Consider the following 12,357-nt stretch of genomic DNA (forward strand, 5'->3'; position numbering starts at 1 on the left):
ACTAGTGGTGAAACACAGCTATATGTAAAGAGTTCTTGTTATATAAAAAGAATGTGTCATGTATATGTGGCCGTCTTTTTAGCTTGGTATGTCTTTGATAGGTTTAGCCGGTGTGAAAATAGTGTTAAAGAACATCCTAACTCTGTTTATGGTGTTCAGAAGAGGATAGAAGCTTCAAATCACTTTAATGAGTAGGTTAATATTAATTGAAACTATTCAACTGAAGTAATCTTTTAGTGTTATCATAGTGATTTAGTGTATGAGATTCAGTGTATGAGATTCTTGCCAATATTTACCATAAAGAAAAACCTATGGATGTTTTTGTGGACAACCATCATTGGAAAAGTTAAGTTTTGGAATGGCACTGATATCACAGCAGCTTTCAGTGACACTTTTGGTGAGTGTAGTTTTTAGTTTTACTGTGGATTTCAGTTTTAGCCAGTTTAAAAATAATTCAGCCTTTTGATACCAGCAAGTTTGAAAGCATACGTTTCTTAATATGTTAGCAAGGGCCTAGTAACTAATATGATGGACTAATAACTTTTTCCTGGTATTGACTTAAAAAATATTTAAAAGCGTGTCTTTGGTTGACTATTTATTTAGCTCTTCACATTCCATTCACTTTTATTTATATAGCGTTAAATCACAACAGCAGTCACTGAAGGTACTTGGATTAGAGCAATGTGACCTTCAGTGGACGCCTTTTCCAGCAAAAGGTTAGGAGTTTCAAAAATGTTCTCATTGATCTTCAGAACACAGTCCTGGATGCAGCTGTAGATGGTGTACTCTGGTTCATCCGTGCGTGCTGTCCTGCACAAAGGTGCAAAATAAGGACAGTGCGTGAGGTAGGGCTGCTCGATTATGGCAAAAATGATAATCACGATTATTTTCACTGAAATTGAGATCTCGATTATTTGACGATATTTATTTAACAATAACAATGTATTGAATAATGGCTTTAAAGATTGTCAAAAAATAGTATAAAATAGTGTGCCAATACTGATTACAGTGCAAATGTTTGCAATATAAAAAATAAATGAAAAATGTAAACATCTATGTTTAGTGAACTTCAAAATACTGCACAATATTTGATCCACGTCTGACTCCGCGAACCCATAATGTTTCCACACCACTGAAGTCGTTTTACCTCTCTTTTCAACCAACGGCATTCTTTCTTCAGCAGCCATTATCCTCTCCTCTCCAAATAACTTCTGCTTAGCTTTCCGAGCTTCCCTCGGGTCTTCTTAATTGTTGTGATGCGTGTTCGAAACGCAGAGAGGTGCGCTCGATTTGCCACACGGAGCAGCGCGAGAGTAAAGCACGAGGGAGGTGCTAATAATCGGCTCAGTCATTTTTAATGATCGTTGAAAGCCCAGATCGTAATCTAGATTAAAATTCGATTAATTGAGCAGCCCTAGCGTGAGGTCCATAGTAGGAGTTACAGATGGGTTTGAGGTGGGATTACATCAAGCATCAGGTCTGAGTTCCTTCTTGTTTGCAGTGATAATGGACAGGCTGATAGATGAAGTCAGGCAGGAGCCACTGTGGACTTTCATGTTTGCAGATGACATTTTGATCTGCAGTTACAGTAGGGAGCAGGTATAAGAGGTCCTGAAGTTGAAGTATGCACTAGAAAGAAGAGGAGTGAAAGTCAATAGACAAGAGAGAATACGTGTGTGAATAAGAGGGAGACGGATGTAACAGTTAAGATGGATGAGTTTAAATAAAAGCAATGCACAGTCCGGGATGGGCGTGAGGTTCTGGGGGCGCTCCGTCTCTGGGCTGGGGCCCTGGCCAAGCCTCAGGGGCTTGGGTCCTGGTTGGTGTGTTGCCGGGGTTGTGGGCGGGTGGGTGTATGGGGGCCCAGTCCTGGCGCGGGGTGCCGCCTGTGCATCGAACCACCTGGGGGCTCTTCAACTGGTGGGGAGGTTGTCAAATCCTGCAGGAGATTTCCTCTCTTCAGGAACTCTCTGCAGGAGGGGGAGATACAGGAGAGGTGGAGGAAGATCTCAGCCTGGGCGTCTATTGTCTTGTGTAGTCTGGAAGATGAGTGGATGATGGGGTGGGTGCAGTTTTCTCTGTGGTGGGGTCGGGTGGACTGTCCCGGGCTCTGTGGGGCTGGGCGGCGTTGCTGCACTGGGCCCCGGTCCGGATGGGCCTGGGCCCCCTTTCCCTGGCGGGTTGCAGAGTATGGGGTGCCTACTGGGGTCAGCGGGGAGCTGGCCCCAGGGAGGGGTCACTGCCCCTCCTTCCTTCCCTCCCATCTCCAGCTGCCTCCCTCTTCCCGCTCCACCACAATCACCCACACATGCAGGGCCTTGGGGTAGGGGTGTGTCACCAGGGTGCAGAGGAGACATCCCCCCCTCTGTCCCCTTCTGGCTGCCTCTGCCTCAATTTTATCCCACAACTTAGACATTCACATTACTCACACTCTCATTACACATACATATAGGATCTTGGGGTGGGCACGCTACACGGATTCCAAATTACCATCAGGGTATACACCTCACCCCTGGCGTCGTTGCCCACCTCTCAATTTTAAATACACGTAGACATTGAGGGCTAGCAGGAGGGGCTATACGCTTACCTGCTGCTCTGGCAGGTAGCTCCATGCCCTCCTGGGTTTTAAATGCACCTTAGAACACACATACATCAACACTACATATGAGCGGGTGGAGGGAGGTTTGGAGTCTTCCTACACCCCGTTCTCTGCGGCCTGCTGGAGCGGGGGGCTAGGAGGAGGAGTTGGCCGTCCGACTGGGGTCTGGAATGTGGGGCCTCCCTGCTGCTGCGGAGTCGGGGCAGTCTGCTTCTCCCACCACAGGAAAAGGGTAACATCACCTGGGTCTGGGCGCAGTTTCCCCCTCCAGGGGCAAGGGTACCTAGACCCGGGGCTTAGAGTACGCTTGGGAGTGTGATTGTGTGTACAGTGTCTCTCTATGTCTGTCTCCATGTTGGGTGAGTGTTGAGTAATTGTATATGAGAGCATGAGGGTGGGAATAGATGTTTGTATCTGTGTGTGCCTGTTTGTCTGTGTCTATATGTCAGGTTGGGTATCAGACGCCACCTCTCTGGGGACATCTCAGGCCCTCCAAGGTTTGAGGCCCATCTCCCCACCACTTCCCCTGCCGGTGGCAGACGCCCTCAGACATCGGTGCGTTGGTGGTTCTTTGTGTCCGGGGTGGGCGCCCAGGTACCCACCGGCTCACTCCTTGGCGGCTGCTTATCGGGGCCTGGAGCCTGGGGCTCGCTCGGGCCACTGGGATGGGGTGCCCTCGGCCTCGGCCCGGGCTCGGTCACTCAGGCACAGCTGGCTGCCGGCGGAGCTCACGGGCACGTCACTGCAACCCCCGGCTTCTGCTCGCGGCTGCTGAGTGACCCCTCATCTGGGACTCTCCTCAGCTCTTTCTGGGATAGCATGCTGCTGCCCCTCTGTTGGTCTTCCTTGGTCTCTTGTGTTCTGGGGGCCTCTGGATGTCTGGAGTTTTGATCTCCTCCATACCTGCTTCATGCCCTGGAGGATGGGGCAGTGGCCCCCACACCCTCTAGCAGATCATTACATGAAGGAACCTTTTAAAAACAAAGCGTTCATGCTCACAGGTGCACACACGGTGATCACACACACAAACTACACCCTTTTTGGCTCCTACCTCAAAGCACACTGTGCGCTGTCGATCTCACGTGCTGCACAATAATGTTTAATATTTAGTATTTACTGTCATATTCCCATATATCATTGTGATGTTGTTTATTACTCTCGTTTTCTTCTGCTTGCTTTCTTTTTTTTCTTAACAGGTGATCCAGGTGATCGATATATGTATTTTTGTCTGCTTATTCTGTTGGTTTTGGTTTTGCCCTTCACCCCGTCCCTCTTCTCAGCTGTTTTTCTTTCCCTCTTTCTTTCTCCCCTTTTCTTTCCACCAGTCAAGTCTGTCCCGTATTCAGCAAGTGAAAATAAAATAAACAATAAAAGGTGAATCAAATGGACCATTACGGCAAGGCTGGGATGGTCCATTTGGTAAAGTAAATCCGTTGGCCATCTTTCTTCGCCTTTAGACAATAATTCTGATGGCAAAAGAACCAAACGGGACAGGTTAAAAAAAAAAAAAAAAAAAAAAAAAAAAAAGCAATGCACAGTGCACAAGAAAAGTTAAGAAAGGAGTACAGGAGAGGTGGAATAGTGTCAGGGTTTATTTGTGATAGATGGACAACAGCAAGAGTAAAAGGAAAGGTTTTTCGAGACGGTATTGAGACCTGCTATTAGTGCTGGGCGATATGACGATATATATCGTGTGGACGATAGAAAAGTTTCTATCGTGCCATTTGTGTTCTATCGTTTCTATTGTTTCTAACCCTATTTTTATAAATTATTACATAAAATATATCATTAACCCTTTACAACCGGTCGGAACAGGCACGCTCCGTTTTGCCTAACTATTTTTAAATCCCTGTAGAACTGGAACCACGTAAGGTAGCGCAATAATTTTTTTTGCATATGAAACTGTAGGAGTTGTACTTACATGTTATTCCATTAGCTTGCCCTAGACCACGGTTTCCTTCCACATATAGCTTTGCAAAAATTGCATAAAAAGCACTTCCAGCAACAAAAACATAATATTCCAGACTTGCAGCAACAAAAACAATATTCCAGAAACACGCTTTGCCGATCCGATCAGCTGTTCATAACACTTCCTACGTTGGAATATAAGTCAGCTCGAACTATCGCATGTCCGAAACCGGAAGTGACGTCATTTCGCGGAAAATGGAGTTTTTTACTTTTTATAGCCTATGTTGGTGTTTTTAAAAGTCATGTTTGACTTTATGCTTTTCTGTATCGTTTCCGGGATGCTTAGAAGTCAAATTACACTGTTGGAAATAGTTTATTTTGATGCACATGCTGTTTTTTTGCAAATTTGCATTATAATATTTATTTTCATTTTTCCTGTAGTATATAAAAATTAGTGTATCTCAAAAATAAAACTATGAAGATACTCAAAATAAATTTCTCGTGGTTGGAAACTATTTTGTGCAACTTTCTTGTATTTACTGTTTTGAGGGATAAGCCTCTTAAATTTCTCTAACTAGAAATACATGTAAAAAAAAAAAAAAAAAGATTTTCAATTTTTTTGTAGTTTATTGCACTTTTTTGCAATTTATGTAGTTACTATGAACTTAATGCATACATATCATTAAAATTTGGGCTATAACGGTTGTATTGATGTATAGCAACTTGAAATGCTCCCACAAATGGCACTACAGCATGTAAAATGTAAAGATAAGCTCTGGCGGACTTGGTCTCATGGTAGGTCTTAAAGGGTTAAATAGCCTGTGGCAAATATATTAGTGTTGTCTTCTCACTATACATACTCTTAACTTTATGCAAGAGAAAATAAAGTATAAAAAAATGATATTTTTCACAAAGAAACTCCGTCTTGTGGTTTTGCGACATGGTGCTGCTTTACATGCACCCGGATTTGCGACATGCTTTACGGTAACTCAAAACAAAGACTGCACCCTCTCCACTCGCTGTTTACAGACTGCATACTTTCCAGATGACCACAGGTCAGGTGGTATATCGTGATATATATCGTTATCGTGATATAAAATAATTCATATCGTGATAAATATTTTTTCCATATCGCCCAGCACTACCTGCTATGATGTATGATTTGGAGACAGATCATTAATAAAACCACAAAAGACAGAAAGTTTTTAAGATTTTTTGGAGGAGTGGCCAGAATGGATTAGATTAGAATTGAGTACATCAGCTCGGATTGAGCAGTTTGCATACAAAGGTGGAGAGAAAAGGCTGAGATGGTTTGGAAATGTGGAGAGCAGGGATAGTGAATGTATTGGACAAAGGGAGGAAAAAAGGAAGACCACAGAAAAGATTCATGCATGTAGTGAAGGAGCACATGATAGGATGAGGTGGAAGCAGATGGTCTGCTGTGACAACCCTTAAAGCGAGCAGCTGTAAGAAGAAGACATTGCTGGTTTCATCAGTTTGTTAAAGTGATAGCATTCTGTCATTCTATCAGACTTAATTCAGACATAACCAAAGCCACATGTAACACTTTTTGAATGATATATTTAGAATAGATTGTTATTAAATTGTAGCTCTTCAAATGTGACTTTGTGAATTCTTTAAAATGAAAACACAGGTATTAGCTGGTAGCTTCTGGTCTCGTCTTCTTAGAGTTGTTTTGCCTCTTCATTTGTATGACCCGCAACTCCTTCACTTTAGAAACACTCATTGATAGATTCTGATGCTGTAGGAGTGCAAATCTGACTCTGTCTTCATCAACTTTATCACAAAATTTTATTTAAAGATTTTATTCTGTAATAGAATTGAAACTGAAAGCTCAACATACATGAAAAGTATTTAGGGATTTTTGGTATGGTCCATGTGTGCTTCCAGCAATTAATGCTGTGTTCACACCACTGATAAGAAGCTACAAACTGACGCCTGACACTTGTTGATGCTTTATGTGCATCAAATCAAAGTTGAGCTGACGTCCATCTTTTTTTTTTTTCAACCTATCATATGCTTGTTGCAAATAAACACTTGAGCGACACTTCAGTAGCAAACCAGTGACAGTATCGCTTGTGATGTCTGGCTGTCTTTGTAACTTTGTCTGGTTGTGAGAATTTAACATTAAGGCATGCAAAAGCTCTCTTTGTTGTTTAAGGAGGATTATTATTCTGTTGAAATGTGGAAAAAGCATTATGTTCTAATTTTGTTTTGTACAATAGAAACCTCTTTAACATATCTGACCACAGTTTTGATAAAGGTGTAGCTTTGAAACTTCCTTGAGATAACTTTGGGCAGCTGGAGAACACCTTATTACTGTGTAGGATATTCTCCTATATAGTCATGTCTTCTTGAGCTGGGCAACTTAAGATGCTGGAGAGACATCTGCACAGTGGTAATCTTTTTGAAGTTGGTTAATTTTTGTAAATTTTACTCGTTCAGACCTATTAAGACTGCTGTTTGTGGAACAACTTCGGGTGTTTCTCCCCTCTTCTGCTCTGCGTGTATCAGTTTCGGAGGAGAAGCAGAAGAGACATACACATGCGTGCACACACAGTGAAACAGACAGCAGAGGAGAGAAACAAAACTGAATTGGACTCTTTTGAACTGAGCTAAAATAAAAAGTGTGCACAGAATATAAGTCTTTGGCTTGACTATAGAGGGGGCGGATTGATCCAAATATTGATAGTATCGATAGCAATTCTGGTATTGATACTCAGATCGATACTTTTCCTTTAAAAATATCCCCTTAAGTTCAGTATGTAGCCCTCTGAATTGTATTAAATTAATTAATTTAATTTAATAATTTTTTGGAAATGAAAAAAATATACCTCCAACATACACTATGAAAAATGTCAAACAACAGAAGTTGACACGACCTTTAGAGACGGGCACATTTACATTCTAGGTCTCAAAAAAACTCAGTTTGAAAAAAACATGAAACGCTGTAAGGTGTATTTTGTTTTGTTAACCAGTTATTATGGAAAGTAAAAATCAGAGTGAGTTAATGGTCACTATTTGCAAATTGATGATGAGCCGTCTTTTAAGTCATGAGTCACTGCTCTCCCCAAGCTGCCTATGTAGGTTTAAAGTATCGGTACTGGCAATTTTGGTCCTGTATCTACTTGGTATCAGATAAATACCAAAATCTGCAATATCGCACCGCACTACTTGACTACATTTTCAGATAGTAATATGTTGTTAATTTTAGATAAACCTCCTTTCTCATCGCCAGTTCTGATACTTGGTTCTGTCGGTTTTCAGACATATGAAATCCTGATTATCTGAGCCTGTGTTTTTGATACTGTAATTTATCTTCTGCAGGATCTAGGCACGGATGCATGACTTTGACTTTTTTCTTTGAAGGGAGTCTTTAAAATGTATTTATGTTTAAATTTCTGTACTGTGAAGACCTGCACCAAAAGAGGGTTTAGAGGTGGGTTAAAACCTACAAATGCTGTTAACCTTCTAGCTCTGGGTCTTCCCATCTTGTTTTTCCTACATGCAGATTTACCAGATTGCTGCATTAGTGCTTTGGTGGCAGTCTTTCAAGATGGTCTCACTAGACAGGCAGCTGAGAGACGGGCAGCTTGTGGATTTGGCTAAGCGTGGAAGGGAAACATGAGTATGGACGACATGGAAAAGGCCAGAGCTAGTTGGCCAGTTGTGATTTAACTTTAAAAATGTAATACTTGTAGTATTAGTATTATAGTACTTGGCATCTAACATACCCATAAATGAATGCAGACATATCAATTGGTAATACTTTCTTATTTAAAATGACTTAATACAAAGCACATAATAGAAACTTGAGCTTCAGTTGCCCCCGTTATTTCACAAGGGATCACCACAGTAAAAAGCTCCACTATTGACATTGCAGATTTTTTTTAAACCTCAGATTCCCTTCCTGATGGAAGCCCACAGGGATTTATGTCTCCTCCTGGGATCGAATTGTATTGTTTGCTTGTTAGGTGGATGTATAAACAGCTACACTGTCATCTGACACCACTCAATACCAATCACAGTTATAAGCTGAGACAAAATAGTCATTGAGTTTGTATTTTTTTTCTCAGTGCAGAAGCCTTTCTGCACAGCACCTTCTTCCATTTTTACGGTCACTTTTCAAAATTAAATGGTATTTTGCAGTGTGAAATACACTGGGTGTTTTTAGTTTACAGCTACACTAAGCTAAAATGGTGGGAAATATATATCTAAAGGTGGATATGACAGTTAATTTAAGGCTGAACTACTACATATTAAAATTTTGGTGTCCACACCTAACTGAGTAGTAGCAACCGTTACTACTTACTTACAGCGAGTGTTAACTAGTAGTTTGTTTTAAGTTTTCAGTTTTCATATTTGGAAGCTTTATCTCTTCCTCTCGGCTCACACTTGCTCATTGGGTTTTCAAAGGCGCTGCTCTCACAAAACCTCGCTTGACTGAATATTTCTGGTTTGGAATTGGCATGTTTGAAGACTCATGGCAGCCCATTCCGCAGAGTAATTTCTCATTGCTTCCTCTCACCATCTGTTGACTGTGTCAGAGGAAGCCTGTATGAATATGTACAAAGCTAGAAAATGCATTACAACCATAAGTAGTTGTTGTGTGTTTTCTGACACCAATGGAATAGTTTACAGTTGAATTTCAATTCCCTTCCTACTCATTAAGTTTTTCTTAAGTTCTTTTGGCTCTTCTTACCCAAGTGGATGCATTTTGCCCTCTGTTTAATATTTTAAAAAGGGACCATAACGTTGTTCTTGTAGTTTATTACTTTTCCTCGCATGCTATGTTGTTAACAATGGCCATGGCATGTGGAAAACATGTCCTGGATGTTCACAAAACAATTTTAAAAAAGTATATTTATACATTAATTTTTGTATATTATTTATTTGCAACATTGCTCCAAAACTCTGCATCAAGAAGAAATTTGAATAAGAATACTTTGAACAGAACAAGACTCAACATCCTTGTTCTATTAAACATGGCTCCAAGTTTTCACGTTTGAGTGTTCATGGCAAGAGATTATTTGTCAATCACTGGCATTGAAATATGAAACATAAAAAAGTAAAAGAAAAATACCAAGCCCTTTGTTTTCTTTTTTTGCCTTACTTCTGTGTACAAAACTCCTCATCCGTCTGTCAGCAGGTTCTAGTCTTGGTAAATATCCATACATATTTCACAGCCCTCTAGCTCGGGCCTGAGCTTGAGTACGAAAGCGTCATCTCATCTTTCACTGAATTGCCTCTGGCTGTTTACTATATAGGTTGTAAGGTTGGACACAGGTTTTAAAAATGAATTTGAGGACCATGTTGGCCTATGGCACCTGAGAAACGAAGATCTTGGCTTAGCTCTTTTTTTTTTTTCAATTTTTTTTTTTTTATTGCAGTCCCACAGCTGGGTATTCTTGTGATTTACTTTTTTGTTTGTTTGTTTGTATTTTAGTTAAAATGCCTTTCATACTTTGCTTTTAAACCTTTATTAGAATACATCTGTTGGGGTTTCAAAAGCAAATAACATTTTCAGAATTTCTTAATTACTGTAAAAAATTTAAGATTGGTTTGACTTTGTAGGCATCACCTCTGGTCTGATAGAGTAGTATTGATAAATTAACATTTACCATCTGTTCTCAATACTGAGCTGGTGTTTAAGATGCTGCACTTTTTTGTAATGATACATTTTATCTGTGAATTTATAATTATGTCACTTTTTGTTTTCTGGGATTTAAAAAAAAAAATATATAGTGTAATAATTAACAGATTGTCAGTATATCAGGTCCACAGGTGTCCTCTTAAACTGTTAAACCAAATATACTACAAGATCAGCACTATGACTGACTTTTGTGATATGCTGATGCACTGATAACATTAACACAACTTTGTGTTACAAATGTACTCTATTTAAAATTTAGTATGATATATTTCGCACCATGAGTATGCAAAAGATTTCCACAACACCTCAAGCCTGGGATGGCTCTGACATTATTTTGGCTTCACTTTTGCATTACATTGATCGCTTTGTCTTTTTCCTCGAACTGTTGTATGGTGGGTGCATTGTTCTACTTAAGGGAGGCTGCTGCTGCTGGGGAGTGCTGTTACCACAGGGGTGTGCAACAATGACATATGGTGGATGTGTGATAAAGTAACATCCACATAAATCTCTTAACCCAAAGTTTCTAAAGTAAAGCTGCATGTTAAGATGACATTAAATGTTATTTTCTTTACCCTCTTGTGGCTAATGGGTGTATATTTTTATGTTATTAATGGTATTTATGCATAAGAGAATTTATTTCCTAACTTCCATTTTTTTGTTTTCTTTATTATTATTCAACTATATGTGTAAGTAGCCACACATTCTTTATGCTTATACTTTATGTCAAAGCCTTGGGCAATGTTTTTTTCTTGTTTTAAGTAAACATAAATATGCTTGATTAGTGAACACCATACCGCTACATATCTGTTCTAAAAAACGAACAAACAAAATCTTTATTGGCAAGGAGCTAATTTCAGGACAAAGACTAGTTCATGTAGATGTACGGAAAGTGATAATGCCGTTGCCTTAAATAACTGTTGGAAGCGCTGTAGTTTGCACGCTGCTCTGGAACTCTTAAGTCCTAATGAGTTTCAATGGGTAATGTGGTAGAGCAGCCATGGGGTGAGGTGTAGAACAGTGCGTTAGTCATTCTGAGTGGGACTCATACTTCTGGCAAGTGAGCAAAGCTGACACCTCCCTTCCCTTTGAGTTGGCATGAGGTGTCTCGCTGCTCCTCAACAGAAACCAACAAAGGCCTCATAGACGCCAATAACTAAGAGACATCAAATGTTGGCTCGTCGTGTGGAGAGAATGTGTAAATATATCTTCAAATGTGTCCTCGTGTGTTGTTTTCTCCCAGTCTCTTTCTTTCTCTCTCCCCCTCTCTTCCCCCGTTGCGGGGGAGTTAGGCTGTTGTCATGAAGCGCTGTTCCTCCGTCGGCTGATCAATATGTTGCTTTTTTTTTTTTCTCTTTCAGAGGAGAAGACACAGCTGGTTCTAAATGTCGACAAACAGCTTGAAGAAGTCAGAGAGTTGGTATGTCTTTGATCAGTAATTTTCTCCTCTTCCCATTTCCTAAATAATGAATTTGTGGAAAGAGGGAGGGGACAATTTTCACTGGCACCAGACAACAGCACCTGTATTATCCTGGTGGTGACATGACATGCAGACATAACACACACGCACACATACTTCACATGGCGGAAAGGAGGCTTCCTCCTCATATGATTACTTTCCTGTAATCTGCTTTTAAGTGACACCCCTATGACACATTTCAAGCCATTATCTTGAGGTGGGTGTCTTCATGTTGCTGTTTAAACATGAGCAAAGTCACCTGACAGAAACAAATTGTTGTTGCGGTTGTCTTGTTATGCCATAGTGATGAGTTTCCTCCAAATCTGCCACAGAGAGACCTGTCTACCCATGCATCAGATGTACTTTTGCTTCATTCACTCAGACATTGTTGGGCCCATGCATGTCATGGCAATGAAGGAGCCCTCGTATTTGATTGTGTACTTACAGAACACACTTCCTCTGTTGTAACTTTTATCACAACTGAGTGACACCAGCAGAAGGCGTTTTATTTTACAATCGGCACTGGAGGATATTAAAGTTAATGCTGCTGAAGTTGAATCTGTTCAAAAGTGTTCAAAGGGAGCACACAACTGTAAAACTTGCCCTTAAAAAATTTTTCAGAAAGCTGGTACAGGAAATATGATCATAAAAAACCTAAACTTTTAAATCTAAAAATGTACATATACAGTCAGTTTTGTACTTTTAATATTTTAATGTAAA

At 40.4% G+C, this 12,357-nt stretch overlaps 1 protein-coding gene across 2 annotated transcripts in view; it reads left to right on the forward strand.

Annotated features, from left to right (window-relative positions):
• vti1a (vesicle transport through interaction with t-SNAREs 1A) overlaps window positions 1-12,357 on the forward strand; it is a 118,391-nt gene that overhangs the window by 247 nt on the left and 105,787 nt on the right. For both annotated transcript variants that reach the window (XM_031749085.2, XM_031749083.2), the window contains exon 2: window positions 11,540-11,598. In XM_031749085.2, the coding sequence (XP_031604945.1) occupies window positions 11,540-11,598 (59 nt within the window). The remainder of the gene's footprint in view (window positions 1-11,539; window positions 11,599-12,357) is intronic.

This window comes from Oreochromis aureus, linkage group 8 (assembly GCF_013358895.1).
Source record: "Oreochromis aureus strain Israel breed Guangdong linkage group 8, ZZ_aureus, whole genome shotgun sequence".
Classification (NCBI taxonomy): Eukaryota; Metazoa; Chordata; class Actinopteri; order Cichliformes; family Cichlidae; genus Oreochromis; species Oreochromis aureus.